The sequence below is a fragment of the Podarcis erhardii genome (assembly GCF_964252035.2).
Source record: "Podarcis erhardii genome assembly, chromosome: 2".
Taxonomy (NCBI): Eukaryota; Metazoa; Chordata; class Lepidosauria; order Squamata; family Lacertidae; genus Podarcis; species Podarcis erhardii.
Window position 1 is genome coordinate 107,080,824 of NC_138498.1, and position 22,694 is coordinate 107,103,517.

General features: G+C 43.6%; 1 protein-coding gene across 14 annotated transcripts in view; it reads left to right on the forward strand.

Moving 5' to 3' along the window:
* The window catches only part of IHO1 (interactor of HORMAD1 1), a 46,256-nt gene that overhangs the window by 20,947 nt on the left and 2,615 nt on the right, over nt 1-22,694 (forward strand). For all 14 annotated transcript variants that reach the window (XM_081853263.1, XM_081853259.1, XM_081853266.1 and 11 more), the window contains 3 exons: nt 2,982-3,030; nt 3,261-3,336; nt 16,031-16,137. In XM_081853263.1, coding sequence (XP_081709389.1) covers nt 2,982-3,030; nt 3,261-3,336; nt 16,031-16,137 — 232 coding nt within the window. The remainder of the gene's footprint in view (nt 1-2,981; nt 3,031-3,260; nt 3,337-16,030; nt 16,138-22,694) is intronic.

Consider the following 22,694-nt stretch of genomic DNA (forward strand, 5'->3'; position numbering starts at 1 on the left):
GTGGACACCTCTCTCCTCTACAAGAATTCTCTATTCGAATGGATACAGCCCCTACACAAAAATAATATCCGGCATAAAATTATTATAGATCTGCAACTTTGTTTTGATGGTTTTGTGTAAAATGGAATTATTTTCTTTACAATATTGTTTTTATCTTGGGTTTTCAAACCTTTTGCCTTCTAATTTCCAAATTTAATTTTCATCTTAGTTTATTGACAAGTTCACTATGTGGTATGAGTTTATCTAGAGTTCAGTTAAAATGGAAGAAACTTGGTTGTGTTGAGTATCATGGTTCTGTTTTGCTTGCTCTTCACAAATCACCACAACTTTGTTCCTTACGGCCACTCATGGGAAGTTGCCAAAAAGTGCTTCTAAATTAAAATTAATTGGCGTGCTTGTCCTCTAGGAACACAGTCCAAAAAAGCTTTCTGTGGGCTTGGAGGAGAAATTTTCCACTGCAGCACTTTGAGGTACTGAAAAGGCAGGCAGCTTTTCAGTTTATAGTTTACAAAGTAAGTTCCTGCATCTGGAACTTACTTTAAAAAACCTCCAACCTTCTTCCTCTGTTATTTTCACTGAAGTCTTGAGGACTGTATGAAACTACATCAAGGACCATTGCTGGTCCTCAGACCGCAGGTTAAGAACTATATTCTTGAATAAAATATTGGGGGTATGATGTGGTGCACGCACACCTTTTGAATGGCACTGTCCATAAACTGGGGGAAGGAGCAGTCCCCTCAAACATTTTATTGGGAGAGCCGAAGCCCCCGAAGCCCCTAGTGTGGTGAGCCAGTGTGGTGTAGTGGTTAAGAGTGGTAGTCTTGTAATCTGGGGAACCGGGTTCGTGTCTCCGCTCCTCCACATGCAGCTGCTGGGTGACCTTGGGCCAGTCACACTTCTTTGAAGTCTCTCAGCCCCACTCACCTCCCAGAGTGTTTGTTGTAGGGGAGGAAGGGAAAGGAGAACGTTAGCCACTTTGAGACTCCTTCGGGTAGTGATAAAGCGGGATATCAAATCCAAACTCTTCTTCTTCTAGGAGTTGGTTCCTATACTCTGGGCACCTTCATTATATGACTTTCAGATGATGCTGATTATACACCTCTTTACCCAGGCTTTTGACATTTGAGGTGTATGTTATTAAGGCCCCCTTATTTTTATGGTTATAAATTGCTTTTAATATTGTGCTTTAATACTGTAACCTGCCCTGAGACCTCAGAGTGAAGGCCCATTAGGCCAGCTTTGCAACTCTGCTTCCCTTGTGTAGGTTACTTTCTGCTAGAGAGAGAACTGCAAGGCAAAACAATGCAGAGCCTGCCAAGTTAGCTCTAATCTAAATTGATATGTTTACATGACACCTATCCATGGTGTCAGTAACGTGACTTCTTGTTGAACCTCTTGATGACATGTTGTTTCCCACTCCACCCCACCCCACATGGAAGACTTCCACAGGTGAATAGGAGTTGGATATAATGCATTGAGAAAGCTCATTTCCCATAGTAATAATTGCAACCTTCTTGTAAAAGGTCAATATACAGTAGTAATTTTGTTGCATTGTATTCCTGTCAGTTGAAATATTAAGCAGGACTTTCTCCTCTGTAATTTCTGTGTGCCCACGCAATCATAGGTGATCAGACATTTCCTTTGTTTTGAGACATTCTAAGACTGGGTTCACCACAATGCTAAACAGGCCACTGTTTTTCCTTTGTGATGTTTTCTCTGTGACAAACATAGCTTCATTTCATATACAGTGGTACCTCGGGCTACAGACGCTTCAGGTTACAGACTCCGCTAACCCAGAAATAGTGCTTCAAGTTAAGAACTTTGCTTCGGGATGAGAACAGAAATTGCATGGCGGCAGCGGGAGGCCTCATTAGCTAAAGTGGTACCTCAGGTTAAGAACAGTTTCAGGTTAAGAACGGACCTCCAGAACGAATTAAGTTCTTAACCAGAGGTACCACTGTATTCTAGTGCTCATGCCATTTCATGCATATTCTAAGTGTTGTAAATGTTTTAATTCTCACCTATGCTTCTGCCTCTTCTCCTTCTGTAAAGTTCTTGAAAGAGAACATACCTTTAAGCTTTATTTTAAAAAGGACAATGAAAAGTATGACAGCATTGCTGCCACTAGCAAGATCTCCCTCTCCTTGTTTAATGAATGCCAGAGACTGCGGTGGATTAACACTAACTCTTTTATTGTCTAAAAGTGACTATACAGCAGACCTAACAAACTCATGAATGCAGACCTTTCGTGTACCTTGTAAGTCCTTTAGTCTTGGCTCTAGTTTCACTTTTCATGCCATACCAATAAGGCATTGCCTGTCTGTTCAGTATCACAGTTCCCCTCCTTAGCTAAAGTGGTGCTTCAGGTTAAGAACAGTTTCAGGTTAAGAATGGACCTCCGGAACAAATTATGAACATAACCAGAGGTACCACTGTATGCGTGTCCTTCATTCACCCAGGTAAGGGCTCCCAAGCCACAATCTCAATCTTTTCCTCTGCATTTGTCACCTTCCTAGAAAGAATACCTCCCAGACACATTCTCCTGTTCATTTTTCATTTGTTATTCCTTCATTTTCTCGGGTTGGTGGCACCGTTTTCAAATGTTTCCTCTTCCACAAACCTACCATGTCCTGTCCTTCCCCCCATTTTCTTTTTTTCCATCATCAGCTCTTAGCAGGTAAAACTGACTTGCTGAAACAATTACTCCTACAATTCCTAGAACCCCTGATTTAGCACTTGCCATCTGTCAGCATTTCAGAAAAACAAGTTCACTGGGGATTCTTGCTAATGGAATTTACTTGACTATAGAGGTGAAAGTTCCACGGAGATAAATACTTAACTGAGGAATTAAAATGTGTTAAATCTACATTTTGCTATGTGGTGCATGCTGTCTCGTGAGATTAATCTTGGCTTTTCCCTGTATTTGCCTTTGACTAATTTGCATACAAATTTTGTGTTTTTTTTGTGTATCTCCCATTCAGCGAGCTTTTAAACACCTTTATTTTGAACACTAAAGAGAGTCTTCAAAGGGTAAGTGAATCCAAATTATAAGCTGGAAGCAGGGGTGGGAAATGTTTCATGCATTTCTCCTATTTTCTAATTAATAGAGCATTTGCCTTTTTGTCATGCCCTATGATAAAATATAATTGAACCTTTGGTTTGAATGCTTTTCGATTCAGCTGGAAACACTGACTATACTGAAAACACCATAAGGGGAATGAATAAATATTAAGTCTTTCACAAAACTATTTATTTTGCAGCTGCACTTTTCCTTAGATAAGTTTGAAGAAACTCTGAAATCTATTTTGGATGGCTTCGGAAGCTTCTCTAAGTCGAGTAAGTACTTGGGATATTTCTATTCCCATCAGAGTGTGGGGGTCAGACTGATCATTGCATCTGCATCTGTTCATAGCTACGGGGGACCTTTCCAGGTGCTATGGTTTCACCTGGGTGATCATGAACCAGCCACTATCACCATAGGAAATGCAGTGATTTACTGTAAAGGTACCCCTGCCCGTACGGGCCAGTCTTGGCAGACTCTGGGGTTGGTGCGCCCATCTCACTCAAGAGGCCGGGGGCCAGCGCTGTCCGGAGACAATTAATTTCATCTTAATCCCATTCTTCCTCCAAGGAACACACTTCTATCCTCAAAAGAACCATATCAGATAGGGACTTGGCCAAAGGTCACCCAGTAAGCCTCAAGGCTGAGCAGGAATTTGAACACAGGCTCTCCTGTGGTGCTCTAACCATGGTGTGATCCTGGCTCTCCACTTGTTGTGAATGACACACTAGTTATCCACGTCTCTAGTAAATGACTTTTGCCCCATAAAAGCGTGACTGTTTGGGGGTCACATTGTGGGGATAGTTTTGTTAGTGTCTTGGAGGGGGGTGGGGCATTGTTTGTTGCACTTGAGGCATGTTGGCAAATCTACCCCTCTGCTTAGCTGTGTTATTTTCAGTCAGATTACTTTCCCCCCATCTGTCTCCCCAGAAATTGTGCACCTATCCTTTCCATGGTTAGAGCACTCACTTCTGAAAATGAAGGCTCTTTCCCTATGAAGCCTGCTCATTTTCCCACACAAATGCTACCCCAAATCCCTTTTCACTTAGGTGACTATGGGAGTGGCGCCTGAGGTGGCTAATACTATTATTAGTCCACTTTAATTGCCCAAACCTAAATATATGGTATGCTCTTGAATCCCTCCTGCAAAATAGTGACAGCCTAGAGGCACCAACAGTGGCAAATTCAGACACAGAATAGGAGTATGAATTCTAGTATGGAATGACTAGAAAATTTGGTTTGAATAACATGGAACTAATTTCCTTTTTTACTGAAGGAAAAAGGGCAGCCATGAGCTAAGGATTTACATAAGGTAGTCCAGGAAGTCTATTGGCAGGCTGGTATTTAAATATTAAACTCATATTGAAGTATAATTGAAACACTGGCTACTATATTGGGAAAATTGCTTTGGACAGGTGCCTGTGTGTGTGTGTGTGTGTGTGTGTGTGTGTGTGTAAAAAACTACCTGCCAATCATTTAAAAGCAAAATATGTTAGTATTGCTTGAAAACTTAGTTATGTTCCTATAAGGCATTGTGAAATGTAAGTTTTCATATAGCAGAACACTTGGCATCTGCCGTATTAACAAGCCACATTTCAGCAGAATGTTGCATCAGCCATGTTCAGCATATTGCTTCTTCCATTTACACTGGTTCATCTGTACATATCTGGTTGCCAATAAACACTGCTGTTCAATTGGGATCACAGTGATGGTTAATTATCTTCCTACCATTAAGTAACTGCAGTGAAGTCTTGGAAGGATATCAGTTAAATGTGTTCCTTTTGAAACCCAAATCTCTCACCTCCTGCATCTGGTGCAAAAAGATGAGAAAGTTTTCCTCCAAGTGACAGGCATTTTGCAGACTGCAGCTGTCAGTGTGTGCCTCTGGGAGAATATTGTATATATTATATGTTATTGGTAGATAGGGAAAGCAGCAGGAATTGGGTCGATGTATTAGACTTCCCAGTGTATCAAATGGGCAATGCCCTAGTCTCTAACTGCTGTGAATATAGGGAATTTGTTTTGAGAATGTGGCCTCATGTGAAGAAGGCAATGGCTTAGCTCATTTTAAGCTCATTATTTAGAGTTGTGCTGCTCATAACTAAGCTGTTACTCCTTTTCCTTTTTTGCCTCTGTGCCTGGCTGTGCAGTTCATCACCTGGGGAGGGCGGGGAATTTTCATAGACATGTATGCCATTGATTTAGCACAGTGGGATCCAAAAACGTTTAATGTAATAATGACTTCAGGAGAAATCTCAGCTTTCCTGCTGCTTGGCAGTTTTTTCACTAGCAGACGTTAGAACGAAACCTTCCACATGGGCAGTTCATTCCATCACCATCCATTGTCCTGCCATGTGGTTCCTCCTGGCCATTGCCCCAGACAGCTTTAGGTGTTCTAGATGAGGCATTAAAACTGCACACAAACTCAGCTAAGGGAATGTCACCTAAGGTCAACTTTGGGAACTTCACAGCTAAGTGGCTCATCCCAATGGGAACTTGCATAGCGAGGCCCTGGGCCCCGCAGTTCCCTTAGCTAACAAACACACAGACACGAATGTTTAGGTTAATGGGATAAAATAGGCCACAACTTTATTGGTTACAGATGTGAGTGGTTTGGCTTAGGCATTGGGTAAAACCAGACTATATCCTGACTCCTGCCCATCTGCAGGGAGTCTCATAAGGGTAAACCAGAGGTATGGGGAGCCCTATTATATACATCAAATTGGGGCAGTCCCAGTGGACATGGCCCCAGTGCCATGGCCCTAGCCCACAGCCAAGCTTCAGACAGGAACCATGCCCCCAGATCCCTTTAACGGGTACCCTTAATTTGGAGGGACAGGTGGAGGCCACCACCTCCCTTCCCATAAACAAGGCTTACCCAATCCCTAACCTTACAAAGTTGTGACAGTTGCTACAAGGTAGGCGAAAACCAAATGGCTGGTGCCAATTTGCCAAGCGGAAAAATTCCTACCTGGCCCCAACAATATGGCAGCCGACCTTAGTCCATAGCAAGGCTGCTGTCAAGCAACATAAACATGAGGAGGTGAAAGGAGGTCACCCCCTGGCCATGCTGCTGTTTAAACTGCTAATGGCCATGCCCCTAGCTATCCTGATTGGTCAGCCGGGGGGGGGGGGCGTCACGAGGCCAGGAGTCCCTATGACGTGGGTGGCATCCCTCCCACAGCCAGGTCACTGGGAAGTCCCAGGTGCCCTCCTGCAATACTGAGAAGCGGGGCAGACTTAATATCACCTTCTATTTGCATAGCTTGTTGGTGCCCCCATACTTGGCTGCACAGCAGCACCCTCCCCACCATTGCATCTTTATTTAAGAATTCATGTGTAGCCCTTCAGCAGGGGAAAAACACATATTTTCAGGGCAACTTACAAATACAACAATGAGTGGCTAAGTAAAATACATTGTGAAACAACAATATTATTTTTAAAACAGCAGATAAAGGTAGCATAATGGACCAGAGATAAAACTAAGATTAAAAGACCTAGGATATATATATATAAATTCATATTCACCTTTGCTTCCAAATATCCCCTAATAGTGAGCAATTCAAGCATATATGCTGAAATTCTGCTATGAAAGGAAACCATCTCCCATCTGCTGCTTCACAGAAGTGCTGACCTAAAGGTCAGATGTACCTTTCAAAAGGGACTCAGCAGAGCAAGCCCAGATTCTCCTTTGCGCAATGCTTTTGACTTGACATACATAACAGCAAATCAAGCACCAACCAAGCTGTCTGTTTTACATTTCCTTGCAGGCTTCAGGTCAGCTGTCCACTTAAAACAGACTACTAGCAAATTTATTTCATTGAGCTAATGTTTGTTTGGTGCACCCTGTTTTTCCTTAAACCCCCTCGCCCACTCAGTTTCAAAAGAGTTGGAAAAATTGCTCCCATGAAGAGTCGGGGGAGTTGCTGTCCGAAGCCCCTAGGCAAGTGAGCACAGTTAAAACATCCATATCTCATGTTTCCAAACTCAAGGCAGCTTTTCGCATTTGTATTATGAACAAATGGTGCAAATTATTCTAACCAGTAAAACAAACAAAACATTAAAACCGTTGACATTCTAAACATTTGTTTTGCATAACAGAGTCTGCCTTCCCTTTTAGTTTTATACAGTATAACATAAAATGCAAAAGCTACCAGAGCCTTTCAGTCTCTTTCTGCCTCCACTGTTTGGAGGCAGTATGCGTCTGAATGCCAGTTGCTGGGACTCAAAAGTGGGGAGGCGGTTGTTGCCTTCAGGTTGTGCTTGCAGGCTTCTCATAGGCATTTGTTTGGCTGCTGTGAGAACAGAATATTGCCTACAGATCTAGGACAGCTAAACTGGTGTCATGGTGTTGAAGGACCATATTTCTGATGGTTGGAATTCCCACTCATTGTTACTGAATGGGCTCTGCATTGGTACCATCTTTAACATCAGATTGCTGGGTTTACCACCAAATAATTTATTCTCTGAAGATTTTGAGTTATACTGATTTGTTTCGAGTGTGCAGTTTCTAAATATATGGTAAGCTAACACAATGTGGAGAACGTCTGATGTGCAATTTAGAACTGGTTTATTATTTACTAGCTTTCTTAGCGAGCAATTAGAAAGAAACTCGCATATTCCCCCAATTGTTTTCTCCCAGCTTGTAACACTGGCATGTGTGCATGGATAGTGCCAAAGTGCATATGCACCCTAGAGAATTGTGCCCCAACCATGCCACAGAGCAGCTTGGAAATCTGTCTGCTTCCTCCCTTCTGCCCATAGCTGTCAACTGTCCCTTATTTTGCGGGAAGGTCTCTTATCCCAGCGCTGTGTCCCGCTGCTGTCCCTTATTGATGATGTCCCTTAAATTTCCTGGGTTTCAAAGGAAGCAGCTCCTCTCCCTCCCTCCCTGCCAGCCTGGGAGGAGGGAGGCTCCAACTGTGTTGCTTGGCGGCGTTGCTCACCCAATAAGGAGTCTAAGAACGACTGGGGGGTGGAGCTTGCATGCCTTGTGCCGATCAAATCGGAGCGTTGCCTGGGGACTCGCCTTTGCTCAGCGCTTCCCAGCGGAGAGGTGACGGTGGTTTTCCTTGCTGCATCCCCTTTGCCGGGTTGCAGCGCTGTGGGAACCACCGCTTGAGGCTTCGTTTGGCTGCTGGCTGGGCTTTCTGCCTGTGGCTTGGAGGGGCTCAGAAGTTGAACATACCTGTGCTTTGAAAATCCCTTATTCTGGCTGCTGATCCCTTATTTTTGAGGCTGCTGGTCCCTTATTTTCAAATCTGTAAGTTGACAGCTATGCTTCTGCCAATACGGATACACCTGAGAACAAGTGTAGATGGGGGAATGGCTAACCTACAACATGTCTGCAAGAAACAATCAAGAGAATTAAGCCAAATCTAGAGCATATATTTACCAAACAAAAAGTAGTACGGTTGTGCGGCGATCTTTGAGAGTCTGATTGAAAGTAAGAGGCCAACGGTTAAGAACATCTGTGCATGCACTTACAAAGTAGTCAGCTTTGCATTTAACACAGCGTAACAGCCATCAATGAGAGCTTCATTGAAAGTAAAGGGCTTCCTTCTAGAACTTTTGCATATATATGTACAAAGCAGCCAGGTCAGCCTGACTGCTAATTCTACATTTCTCATATTTGCATTCCAAGCAAAAGAAATTATTTTTGGGGTAAATGGCACTCTAAACAGCGCACCTGAACATTACAAACTAGACAAATTCAAATCCATGCCTGAAATTACAGACTTCAGCAACATATCTGAATAATGTAGTATCTGAATGAGCACAAAGCAAAATAATTGTCACTGAAATTATTGTGTATGAATGGAGTCAGAGATTGGACATTATTTGTCTCTCGATTATCTACCCATCACAGTAATGGGGTGCTGTGGCAAACAACAACAATACGATCGAAGGTGTCATTATCCTTGCTAATGTAGCATGTCTGAAAAATTGTTGCATGTACAAGCTACATTAGCAAGAAACGCTTCCTCCGTGATTGTGACTACTGCAGCTGATGTGAGAACTCGGAGTAACCCATTAAAATATTTAGAATTAACTAATGCAACATCTACATAATTGCAATGGGCAACAGGTCTGCAGACAGGAGCACATGGAGGTATTCCTTGGTGTAATTCATAAACACAGGAAACCTTTCTAGTAAGTAACAAAGGTAGATTCAACAAGCCTGAATGCTGCCTGCTGCTGGGCTATGGTGACTGGCAGTAGTTCTTCAGGCTTTCAGACAAGAGTTCCTTTCTTTCTTTCTTTTTTAATAATATTTATTAAATTTTCCAATAAGAACATACAAATACAAAACAACTACAATGAAAACAAACACAAACAAAAAACAACAAGTATAATTTCAAAACTTATTTTCTCAACCTTATTTCCCCGACTTCCTCATACCTCACCGTTTTGTATTCTAGTTTCATTATCCCATCAGCAACTCCATTCCCTTATTTCCCAAAAGTTTTTTACTAATTCCATTCCTTTTCTTACTCTAATGTCTCTGAAAACCAATATTTTTAAGTCCATGTCAATCTAACATTCTTTAATCTTGTAATATTTATTAAGATAGTCCTTAAATTTCTTCCAATCTTCTTCCACTGTCTCTTTCTCCTGGTCTCGGATTCTGCCCGTCATCTCTGCGAGTCCCATGTAGTCTGTCATCTTCATCTGCCATTCTTCCAGAGTGGGTAGATCTGATGTCTTCCAATACTTTGCAGTAAGGATCCTTGCTGCTGTTGTGGCATACAAAAACAAAGTTCTGTCCTTCTTTAACACTACATGGCTTACCATACCCAGGAGAAAGGCCTCTGGTTTCTTCAGGAAAGTGTATTTAAACATCTTTTTCATTTCATTATATATCATTTCCCAGAAAGCCTTAATCCTTGGGCATGTCCACCAGAGGTGAAAGAATGAGCCTTCATTTTCTTTACACTTCCAACATTTGTTATCTGACAAGTGGTAAATTTTTGCAAGCTTGACTGGGGTCATGTACCACCTATAGATCATTTTCATAATGTTTTCTCTCAAGGCGTTACACGCCGTAAATTTCATGCTGGTGGTCCACAACCTTTCCCAGTCAGCAAACATAATGTTATGACCAATATCTTGCGCCCACTTAATCATAGCTGATTTAACTGTTTCATCCTGCGTATTCCATTTCAACAGCAAGTTATACATTTTTGATAAATTTTTAGTATTGGATTCTAACAACAAGAGTTCCTTTCTTAGTTCTACATGCAGATGCCAGAGATTAAACCTGGGACCTTCCACATGCAAAAATGAGCTGTAGCCATTTCATTAAAGAGAAAACACCAGCTTTGATATCTATATACTGGTGTCATGGTGCCAAAGAACCATATTTCTGAATACAGTGGTACCTCGGGTTACATACGCTTCAGGTTACATACGCTTCAGGTTACAGACTCCGCTAACCCAGAAACAGTTTCAGGTTAAGAACGGACCTCCGGAACAAATTAAGTACTTAACCTGAGGTACCACTGTATACCCCTTCATGGATCACTGCCTTGCCGTGGCGAAGGGGCTTGAATAACTCAGAGAAGCTATGAGCTATGCCGTGCAGGGCCACCCAAGATGGACAGGTCATAGTGGAGAGTTCTGCTTCACTGACTATGTGGAGACTTCATTGACATAGTGGAGACTTCTGCTTCATTGTCTATGCAAAAGCCTTTGACTGTGTCGACCACAGCAAACTATGGCAAGTTCTTAAAGAAATGGGAGTGCCTGATCACCTCATCTGTCTCCTGAGAAATCTCTATGTGGGACAAGAAGTACAGTTGGAACTGGATATGGAACAACTGATTGGTTCAAAATTGGGAAAGGAGTACGACAAGGCTGTATATTGTCTCCCTGCTTATTTAACTTATATGCAGAATTCATCATGCGAAAGGCTGGGCTGGATGAATCCCAAGCTGGAATTAAGATTGCCGGAAGAAGTATCAACAACGTCAGATGTGCAGATGACACACCCTTGATGACAGAAAGTGAGGAGGAATTAAAGAACCTTTTAATGAGGGTGAGCGCAAAATATGGTCTGAAGCTCAGCATCAAAAAAACGAAGATCATGGCCACTGGGCCCATCACCTCCTGGCAAATAGAAGGGGAAGAAATGGAGGCAGTGAGAGATTTTACCTTCTTGGGCTCCATGACCACTGCAGATGGTGACAGCAGTCACGAAATTAAAAGACGCCTGCTTCTTGGGAGAAAAGCAATGGCAAACCTAGACAGCATCTTAAAAAGCAGAGACATCACCTTGCCAGCAAAGGTCCGTATAGTTAAAGCTTTGGTTTTCCCAGTAGTGATGTATGGAAGTGTGAGCTGGACCATAAAGAAGGCTGATCGCCAAAGAATTGATGCTTTTGAATTATGGTACTGGAGGAGACTCTTGAGAGTCCCATGGACTGCAAGAAGATCAAACCTATCCATTCTTAAGGAAATCAGCCCTGAGTGCTCACTGGAAGGACAGATCGTGAAGCTGAGGCTCCAAGACTTTGGCCACCTCATGAGAAGAGAAGACTCCCTGGAAAAGACCCTGATGTTGGGAAAGATGGAGGGCACAAGGAGAAGGGGACGACAGAGGACGAGATGGTTGGACAGTGTTCTCGAAGCTACAAACATGAGTCTGACCAAACTGCGGGAGGCAATGGAAGACAGGAGTGCCTGGCGTGCTCTGGTCCATGGGGTCACAAAGAGTCGGACACGACTAAACGACTAAACAACAACAACCACTGTATAGGCACTTGTTGGTCCTAAACTGGATGAACATCCTTGCTAAATCAAACAGGGTTGTAATTTCTTAGGTGCTGCACTGTGTTCACAGATTTTTAAAAGGGAACCCTTATACTGCCGGTGTCCAACTTCATAAAGAACAAACAGCAGGTGGCTGGATGGGTTGCTGTCCATCAGTGAAACACCTGTGTGGAGATTTGATTAAACAGCTCTCCCGAACTATACAGTTCTAAAGATGACTTCCAGACTGCTGTGCCTTTTCTCAAGTCATCTGAAAGCACCCTTTGAGAAACTGACACCGTCTCCACTGGATGGTGTCACCAGGAGAATTGCTGAGAATTACTGTAAAAGTTCAAGATTCCCATTAGGACTCTAACCCAAATAATACATGAGGCTCGGCATTCAAATCCAGTAATTTACGGAAATGGATGGGTTTTTGAGCAAATAAATTTAGAAGCCATGCCCAGGGCACCAAGACTTCATAGGGCTGCTTAAAACTAATAAGCCCAAAAGCGATTGTGTTGGCTATTAGTGGAGAAACTGTCACTTAGCAGTATTATTTTTTCTTTGAAAAGGAAAAGAAAGATAACCCATCATCTGCATTCTGCTTTCAGTCTATAGCCTTGTGCGGTAATGTATTAGCCATTAATAAGGATAACCGCCATAGAGGGAAAGAGCCTTTATTATTTCAGGAAACCTGTCTTAGATGTAGCAGCCAGACTTTTAATGAGGCTTTTGCTTTTTGTCTAGTTTTTGAGCAAGGTTGACTGGGGTCAAGTAATATGCTTGGCTGCGACTTTGGCATCAGTGATGGATCTAAATGTGCTTCTGCCGTGAAAACAGCTATAGAACATTTATAAAAAATAATAATAATGAGAAATGATGGTACTGTAATAACACAAAAGGAGTTTCTTATTTAATCATATGTGTTGATACTGTACAAGAGTGATGACCTTTTTGAAAACGGTGGTAAATTCGATTCAGTTGAGGAAATGATGAATTGTAAAATACCCTGAGATCCACTAGTTTGCCAGATGGATTATATGGAAGAAGCAGTGTGTAAACAGGAGATAATCTTGAATTTGATAAACTGCAAGATTGACTTTACTGACTTCAGTGAAATATTGAAAAGCATCAACTTTCCTGACAAAATGTGAATGCTTAGGAAAAGTGTGGAATATATTAAAAATGTAAAATGGGTATCATATATGAAAACAAAGGTCAGAATAGATGTAGCACTTCCTTTTTTATATATATATTTATTAAAGGTTTTTTGATTACAATACAAATAAATAAACACAATAGTACATATCATAACATATTTTCTTATCTTCTTTGGACTTCCTCACATCTCCCGCTCCAGCGTTCCAAATTATAAAACTTAAACCAGCAATTTATCACCTTGTTTCCATCCTTATTATCTAATTTTCCAATGTTGTATCTCAAATTTTAGATACGTTTATTTCATACCTTAAAAAATTAAGCTTAGCCTAATAGTTATCCAAAATTTGTCTTTTCCTAAATTTAACTTATCTTCATAATTCATTTCGTCTATTTTAATGGTGCCAAGTTATTTATAATCTAGCATCCTTCTTAACCTTCATACAGTTTACAATATTTTTGCAAATAAATCTTAAAATTCTTCCAGTCTTCTTCTACGGTCTCCTCTCCCAGGTCTCGGATTCTGCCGGTCATCTCGGCCAGTTCCATATAGTCTATCAGTTGCATCTGCCATTCTTCCAGTGTGGGTAAATCTTGGGTTTTCCAGTGCTTGGCGACGAGTATCCTTACTGCCGTTGTTGCATACATAAAAAATGTTCGGTCCTTCTTTAACACCCTCTGGCCGACAATACCCAGAAGGAAGGCCTCTGGTTTCTTAGGGAAGGTATACTTAAATACCTTTTTCAGCTCATTATATATCATTTCCCAGAAAGCCTTCACTCTAGGGCAGGTCCACCAGAGGTGAAAGAACGTTCCTTCGCTTACTTTACATTTCCAGCATTTGTTATCGGACAAATGGTATATTTTTGCAAGTTTGACTGGGGTCATGTACCCTCTATATATCATTTTCATAACATTTTCTTTCAAAGCATTACATGCAGTGAAGTTCAGCCCAGTGGTCCACAACCTTTCCCAGTCCTCAAACATGATATTATACCCAATGTCCTGTGCCCACTTTATCATAGCCGATTTTACCGTTTCATCTTGTGTGTTCCATTTTAACAGCAAGTTATACATTCTTGAAAGTACCTTAGTCTTAGGCTCTAACAATTCCGTTTCCAGCTTCGATTTTTCCACCTGGAATCCTAACTTTTTGTCAAGTTTGAAAACTTCCTTAATCTGAGCGTAGTGTAACCAATCTTGCACTTTATCTTTCATTTTCTCCTGACTCTGCAATTTCCAATTATCTCCATCTTTTTCTAATATTTCCCAATACTTTGGCCAACAGAATAGATGTAGCACTTCCTGTCTCATTGGCATTGGTTATTAGCTATACACATCAGGAGGAATTCAATGTTCTACTAAGGCGATCATTCTGTTAGAATCCCTTCTCTCCTTCTGAAGCCCATTTTGACGAGTCCCCCTCTCCAGTGTTAACCAGGGTGGCCAAAGCCACCCATATCCCCAAATTAGGCCTGAAACCACAACAAAAGTGGTCTACATAAGGTTTCATCATAGAACAAAAACAAGCACAGCAACATAAAATTCCAATAGTTGGCACAATCTTTTATTTCCCATGCTAAGTGTGTGTGTGTGTGTGTGTGTGTGACTGAAATAAATTGATAAATTGATTTCCTCATTTACCGCTCCATCACCTTTTCCTCTGTTGTCTGTCCTGTGTTGACTATCCTGTGTAGCCTTTTAGATTGTAGGCTTCTTTGGCAGGGAGTGTGGTGTAGTTGTTAAGAGCGGCAGACTCGTAATCTGGTGAACAGGGTTCGCTTCCCCGCTCCTCCACATGCAGCTGCTGGGTGACCTTGGGCTAGTCACACTTCTATTGTTAGCCGCTTTCTGACTCCTTAGGGTAGTGATAAAGTGGGATATCAGATCCAAACTCTTCTTCTTCTTCTTACTATACGTAGAGTACATAGCACTATATAATTAGTCAATACTAAAAATTCTCAGGAAATTAACTACTGTACAAAGTTTGGCACTTTTTTTGGCACTTTTTCCATGCCTGAGTAAAAATGCAGAATACACAGAACCCAAAATATGTATACTGAGGCCTGTTAACTACGATCGAAATTATTGCAAATAGCAGTAGCCAATTTGAAGTTCTTGGCAGAGGCTCTTCATGGGCTTTCAGTGATAGCTAGACCTTGCATTGGCTGATGCATGATCTATGTGTTATGTACCAAAAAATCAAGCAAATAATAACCTTGATGATGATGATGATGGTGATAATAATAATAATAATAATATTTGTATATCGCCCTTCATCTGTAGATCCCAGGGCGGTTTGCAGCATAAAAATACAAGATAAAAACACAAAATACGTAATAAAAACAAAACAACCCATAACCCCACCTCCCCCTTCCCTGACTTCTCTTGTAGCTAATTCCTTTGTGGATATATCATTGGCACTGTACACTTACTTCCTGCTTGCAGCAAACGGGGCTCTGGGTTTTGTGGGAGGGGTGGAATGTGGTATGGGGTGGACCAGATGGGCCTCAAAAGTTCTTTCCAGCTCTGTTATTCATAGTGTGGGGTTGTTGTTCTGATTAACAAGCATGCGCTATACAAACTGTACAAAAGTTTTGCCTTTTGAGTGCCACTTATTTTAAAAAAGCAAGTGGCATTTCCAAGAACCTTCCACAGATGTCTCATCTTAGTCATTGGTAGAACTGTGGCATGATGACGTGTATTGGGTTGGGATGTGCTGTGAAAATACCTTGAATTACTTGGAATTATATGGAAGAGATTGGGCTAGGGATCTGTATGTATAAAAGAAGCAGCACGTGGGCTTTATAACATTTATAAAATGAATCTTCCTTCCTTGCACATGCCCACTTGGAAGCACCATTGTGTCAGTTTTAAATAACACTGTGGTGGTGGTGGGGACATTTTCTAGTTCTCTTTGTGAAATGTTGCGCCCACTTCATAACCCACAGTATACAATTTCATTCCAACCTCGCTGAGAAACACTGAGTGGCATTTTATCTTTGACAGAGTAAATGTGACAGGATAAATGTGGTTTGTATTGATTTCTGCGTCTAGTGCAAGAAACGTCTCAATCCTATTATGAATTGGTGCTGAATGCTCTGAGAGACAAAAATGAAATGGAACAAGCATTACTAGGAGTGGAGAAGAAAAGGCTGGAAAACGTAAGTGTGGAGATTGTTCTACTTTATTTAGCTGAACTCTGCCCCTACTTCTTCTTTTCTCTCTTCAGAAAATGCAGACTAATTATCGGATGGTGCCTTCAGAGACACATCTGTACATTTCCTGTAACGAAATAATAACCAGCTTTTTAGCTGTAGTGCATTGTTGTCAGGGACTGTAGTTTGCCACAAACAAGACTCCAAAATGCCAAAAAACCTCCCAACACTCAGGTTCACAACCGGCAGAATAAATTGGTCCCTCCACCATTATTATATTTTTCAAAGTATCACTTGCCATATTTTTCGCCCTATAAGATGCACCAGACCATAAGACGCACCTAGTTTTTGGAGGAGGAAAACAAAACAGAACAAAAATATTCTGAATCCCAGAAGCCAGAACAGCAAGAGGAATCTGGCTTCTGGGATAGCCTCTTGCTGTTCTGGCTTCTGGGATAGCCGTGCAAAGCCTCTCCCAGGCAGCGGGATGAAGGCTTCCCCTGCCCGGGAGAGGCTGCGCATGGCTAAGCCAGAAGCCAGGACAGCAAGAGGGATTGCTGCGCAGCGATCCCTCTTGATGTCCTGGCTTCTGGTTTAGCTGCATGCAGCCTCTCCCGGGCAGGGGGATGAAGGCTCCCCCAAGAACCGCGCTCCCTTTAAAGAGCGCGTGGAGCATGTGTGCAGCTCTTGGGGAAAAGCCCCCAAGAACCGCACACACACTCCACGGGGCTCTTTAAAGGGAGCGCTGAGGAGAGTCTCCTGCCTGCATTCGCTCCATAAGACGCACACACATTTTCCCTTACTTTTTAGGAGGGGAAAAGTGCGTCTTATAGAGCGAAAAGTACGGTATGTGTAGTCTCTTCTTTCAGGCGGTGGGGACTTTTCACAGGGGAACTGGGTATCCTTGTAACATTTTTTTCTGGAGAAAATAGGGGTGTCCTGTTTCATACCATCCAAAATTTATTCTATGAAAATAGGGGAAAGCGGGACATTTTGGGATCAAATCAGAAACTGGGACAGCTTCTGTAAATCCGGGACTGTCCCTGGAAAACAGGGTGGGTCTGGAATTGACATATTTTTCTTGGGATTGAGTGGATTTAACAAAAACAATGGTATTCAGTTTTATTAAGAAACTAGAAACTCATCACCTTCATTATCGTTTTCCCCTTAGTAATAAAGATACAAGTTCTCTTCTAAGCATGTTTGCTGAGAAAACATAAGCTACCAGAGCAGTCCACTCACATCTATGTTAGGGCTCCTCAAGATGACCTATTTATTAAGTATTCATCCTAATTTGCTTGCACAAAGCTTACATGGAATTTAGATTAAATTTGGTCTTTATTGCACATTTGTTCTGATTTTTTTGCAAGGAGGCTATATGACAATAGGCGTGTGTCCTGATTTGCTTGTGGAGTGGAACATCCTTCTATTAATCATGCGTTTTTCCATACTTTACAATGCTTTTCCCTGTCACTTTCCCAACTGCTAAAAGTCTTTTAAAAAGTGGATTTGTTGCACTAGGGTGACAGGGTGCTTTAATCTACTTTACTTGTGCAAATACTGAAACCCTGGAGGTACCTTTAGTTGTTTGTAGTGTACTCATGGCCAAAAATAATTAGCTGCCTTTGGTAAGATGGCCCCCATGTAATTATTAACTGTTGCAGGTGAGTGGGTGCTTTCAAGCCTATGAGGAAAATTGCTCTGTATGAAAAAGAGGCATCAGGCACATTCAGAGCAGTTCTGCTATACTCGTGCGATCACCCTTTTGCCTTTGATTTGCAGAATAAATTATCTTGCCCTAGAATGCCAATGCAACACCTCTGAAGTCAGCCTAACAAGGGATACGGGTTAATAAGGGTCTCAAGGATGGAATTAATCAACCAGGGTCACAAAGAGCTGTCTCTGTTTAAGATGTCAGCTTTCAAAACTGTACTATGCAGGAATCAAATATATTGAAAATGTAGCTTTCAGAACCTGGAACTCCTATGAAAATAAGGAAACTTCTTCAGTCAAAAAAGAGAAGTTAGGAATGTCATAAAATGAAATTAGGTAAATTGGGAACACTGTTTCATGAACAATCAAGAGAAAAAGCCATGACTGGAATAGAATGAATCTAAAAGAAACCAAGGAAGAATAGGGATTCAAAAAAAGGGGAGGGGGAGAGAATGCTGAGATAAGATGGCACCCGGCACACTTCCGCTGCGCCGATGGACGCCTGTGCCTCTCGTCACCCCCTCTTGTCTCGCATCCTGAGGGAAACTGTGAGTATAACTCACCCCAAACACAACCCTTCACAGAACTCCCCATGTCGCTGGAAGGTCAAGGGTTTGGTAAACCCATCAGCTAGGTTCTCCCGGCTCGAACAATACTTGAGCCGTATCCAACCTGCCTGGACACTCTGACATACATTCTGGAAACGTATGTCCAAATGCTTGGTTCTGGACTTGAACTGTCCAGATTCTGCCAACCTAAGACAAGGTTGATTGTCTCCCCAAACAGTTATGGGCAAGTAACAATCCCCACAGATCTCTTGGATTAAGCACCGATAGAAGTCCAACTCCCTGCACAAATCCGACAACGCACTGAACTCAGCCTCAGTGGAAGAAAGTACAATAAGACTTTGCTTCCAGGACTTCCACCCAACCAGGGATTCCCCAAACTTTACCACCAGCCCAGACACAGACTTCCTGTCCCCAAGAGATGCCCAATCGCTGTCACTTCAGCACATAAGCCGTGCGTCACCTTCAGCTGACAACGTGAGGCAAAACTCTTTGGTATCCTGCAAATACCTCAACACTCTCTTGATGCCTTGCCAGGCATTCACACTGGGCTTTGTAGCCTCCCTGCTGAGCAGATTCACAGCAAACACTATGTCTGGTCTGCTCCACTGAGAGAGATACAACAGACTCCCTAGCGCTGACTGAAACACCTCAGGGTTTTGGAACTCAGAACGCTCCCCAAGCTGACTGTCCTTCACGAAGTTAGTCTCCATGGGCGTTCTGACCCCTGCACAGTCAGACATCCGGAACTTCTCAAGCAACTGCTCAATCTTGCCTTTCTGACTGAGCAAGAAACTCCCGTTCTCAGACCTGTCTATCCTAACGCCTAGATAAACTTGAACGGGACCAAGGTTTTTGAGCTTAAACTTCTTACCAAGCTCTTTGGCAAAACCTTGCACCTGTCTACCTGTCTGTGCCACATACAGAATATCATCTACAAACACCAGAATCGCTTCCTGTGTCCCTCCTGACCCCCTCAGGTACAGGCAACTGTCTGCAAGACTCTTCTGGAAACCCAAACTTTCCAGAGCGTCATTCAGGCACATGTTCCAATTTCTGGCTGTTTCAAACCATAAATTGACTTGTGCAGCTTCCACACAACACCTGGCTCATTGCCCTCAAACCCTGGAGGAGGTAACATGTACAGATCCTCCTTCAGATCCAAGTTCAAATAAGCCACATCCACATCAAAGTGGTGCACTTGGTGCCCTCTTTGAGCAGCTACTGCTAAAAGCACGTGCAGAGTCTCACTCCGGGAAATAGTAGCATACACTTCGGTGTAATGCAGCCCCCTTCTCTGCGTGAACCCTCTGGCTACAAGCCTTGCCTTGTACTGTGGTTCTCTAGACGCTGTGGGCTTAGTCCTGTAAACCCAACGACAGCTCACGGCCTGCTTGCCCTCTGGCAGCTTCGTGGTGGAGAACACACCTAAGGATCTCATTGACTTCAACTCCTTTCCCATTGCCTCTTGCCACTTCCTGGCTTCCGCTTCAGGCAACTGTTGAACTCCTCAAAACTCTCAGGTTCGCACTGTGCTAAACCAACCCACACGCTGGTGACCTCAAACCTCTCAGGTGGTACCCCCTTTGTAGTGCGTGTGGAACGTCTGAGCACCGTCTCTGGTGCTCCCTCTGACCCACTGGGGCCAGCAAGTGTGTCCTTGTTATCAGAAGACTCCCCCTCTGACTTACTGCGTCTTCTGGCCTTCTGCACTTGACTAACGGGAGACGAAGGCTCACTTTTGGGCTCTCTTTTAACAACCTGTGGAGATGCCCCTCCCTGTTCTTGACCCTGGTCAGAGACCTGGTCCTCATCAACAGGTTTAGCTTCTAACTCTCCCTCCTCAGCAGAATCAGACAGACACTCTGAGAGAACGTCAGAATTCGCATGGATCCTTGACCAACCACTCTGCTCACAGAACTCAGCACTTCTGCTGACTAGAATCCTGGACTGATCGTCTTCTGGATAGGCAAACCTCCACCCTTTTGTCGCAGGCTCGTACCCACAAAAGATCATTTTCCGGGACCTCGGGTCACCTTTCTTGCGTTGAGCCTTTGGCACAAGCACCCAAGTTTCACAACCAAACACACGGAAGAAATGCGCCTTGGGCTTCTTCCAGTGCAGCAGAAAATAGGGTGTGTCTCCTACAACAGAGATAGGACCTGTTCAAAGTGAAGCTGGCAGCTTTCCAAGCTTCGGCCCAAAAGCTCTGAGGCAAACCAGAGTCAAACAGTAGAGCGTCAGCTGCCTCAGCTAGCGTTCTGTTCCTGCGTTCCGCTACGCCATTCTCCTGAGGAGAAAAAGCAACCGTCAACCTGTGACTTATCCCCTTCTGGCGGAAGAAACTCTGCAGAGCAGACTCGGTGAACTCTCCACCTCGGTCACTCTGAAAGCTCTGCATCTTGGTGGAAAACTGTAGTTCCACCGCCGCAACCCAGTCTTTGATCAGTTGCGCTGCCTCGCTTTTCCGTTTCAGCGAGAAGACCCAGCCGTTCCTCGAAAAATCATCTGTCAGCGTGAGCGCATACCTGGCCCCGCCCAGACTCGGCACTGGCATGGGTCCACAAAGGTCTGTATGCACAAACTCAAAAGGCCTTGTGGTTACCCTCTCCGATCTGGGATAACTGCACCTTTTTATCTTTGCTCTTGTGCATGCCCTACAATCCAATAATTTGTCACATGCTTTCATCTTACAACCCTCAGTGCATTCTGGCAACTTCTGGATATATTTCCAACAGCTATGCGACATTCTCCTGTGCCACAAATGAGCACATGAATCATGTGTGGGAATGTTAGCACACTGCGCCTGTGCTGTCTCAGCGTCCCCCTTACCCTCCAGAGGTGTCTCCAGAACAAAGAGGTTGTTCTGACATGCAACACTAACTAGTTGTTTCCCACCCCTGGAAATAGAACAGACATCATTTTCAAAGCAAACCTTATAACCCTCCTTTACAAGAGCAGATACAGATAAAAGACAACACTTCATTCCTGGCACAACGTAGACTTCCAGCTCTGCCTGTAAAAAAGAAACAAACACATTGCCAACAGTGGTTAATTGTCTCTGTGAGCCATCAGCAAGAGTGACTGTTTTCCCAGTTGAAACAGCCCTACAGTTCCACATTTCACCACTAGATGGCGATGGCATCAGGTGATGGCTGGCTCCTGAGTCGATGACCCAACGCAGCATGCTACCCTCACTGGAGTTGTTCTTTAGCATTGCCATGGAGGCAGCAGCAAGGTGATAAGAAGAACCGTCCTTCTCACTTCCTCTGTCACGTCCTCCCTTCGCATTCCCACGCTGGCCTCCTCTCCTAGACTGGCTGCCATGGAAACCTGGCTGGCTGCCACAAGGACTTGGCTGACTGCCATGGGAAGCGACCTTGGAGACATCCTGCCCGGCCTCTCTGGCTCTCCTCGGACAGGACCGACGCAGGTGGTCAACAGACCTGCAGACAAAACAACAATGAGTGGGAAAAGCCTGAACTGTGCCTTCTGGCTTGGCCCACCCTCTGCTACCGGTAGGGCACCCTGAGCCAGCTCGGCCCTCTCTGAGACAGCGTTCCTCCTCGTCACACAAACGACCAGTCACATACTGCAGCGTAAGATCCGCTGGATTCATCGATTCCAAAGTTAGACACAAATTGTCATAACTTTTGTCCAAAGAGCTGAGCAAAATATAAACTTTCAGTTCCTCAGTAAAGTTGACTTGCAACAGTCTCAGCTTGTTGAAAACAGAGAGCATCTTAGTCACATGCTGTCTGATGCTATCACCAGGACGCAGCTTCAGCTCAAACAAGCTTCTGGTGGTGTGGATCTTTGCCCCAGCTGTGGTCCTGTGGTGCACTCTCTCTAGTGCCCGGTAGGCCTCATGAGCAGTCTCAAGACCCTCCACCAAAGGTAACTGTGAGTCCTCCAAACTGAGCACTATAGCTCCTAGGGCTTTCTGGTCTTTCCTCTGAGAGGCTTGGGCAGCTGCAGCAACCGCTGCTGCATCTCCGGCTGCAGCTTGCTGTGGGGGCCCTTGGATCGCCTCCCACAGACCCTTGGCTACCAGCCAGGCCTTCAGCTTCCTTGACCGCTCCTCCCAGTTGCTCCCATTTAATTTTTCAAAGGGGACTGAGAATGACTCCTGTCCATCTGCCATCTTCTCCCCCGGGGCTGAGCCTACTCACGTAACAGCAGCTCCTCTTAGCACCCGGTCCTGAAGATGAGATCCTCCCCAGCAAGCTTCACTGCCTCAAACGTTAGGCAGCTCCAGCTGGCTTCTCCCCCACAGACAGGCAC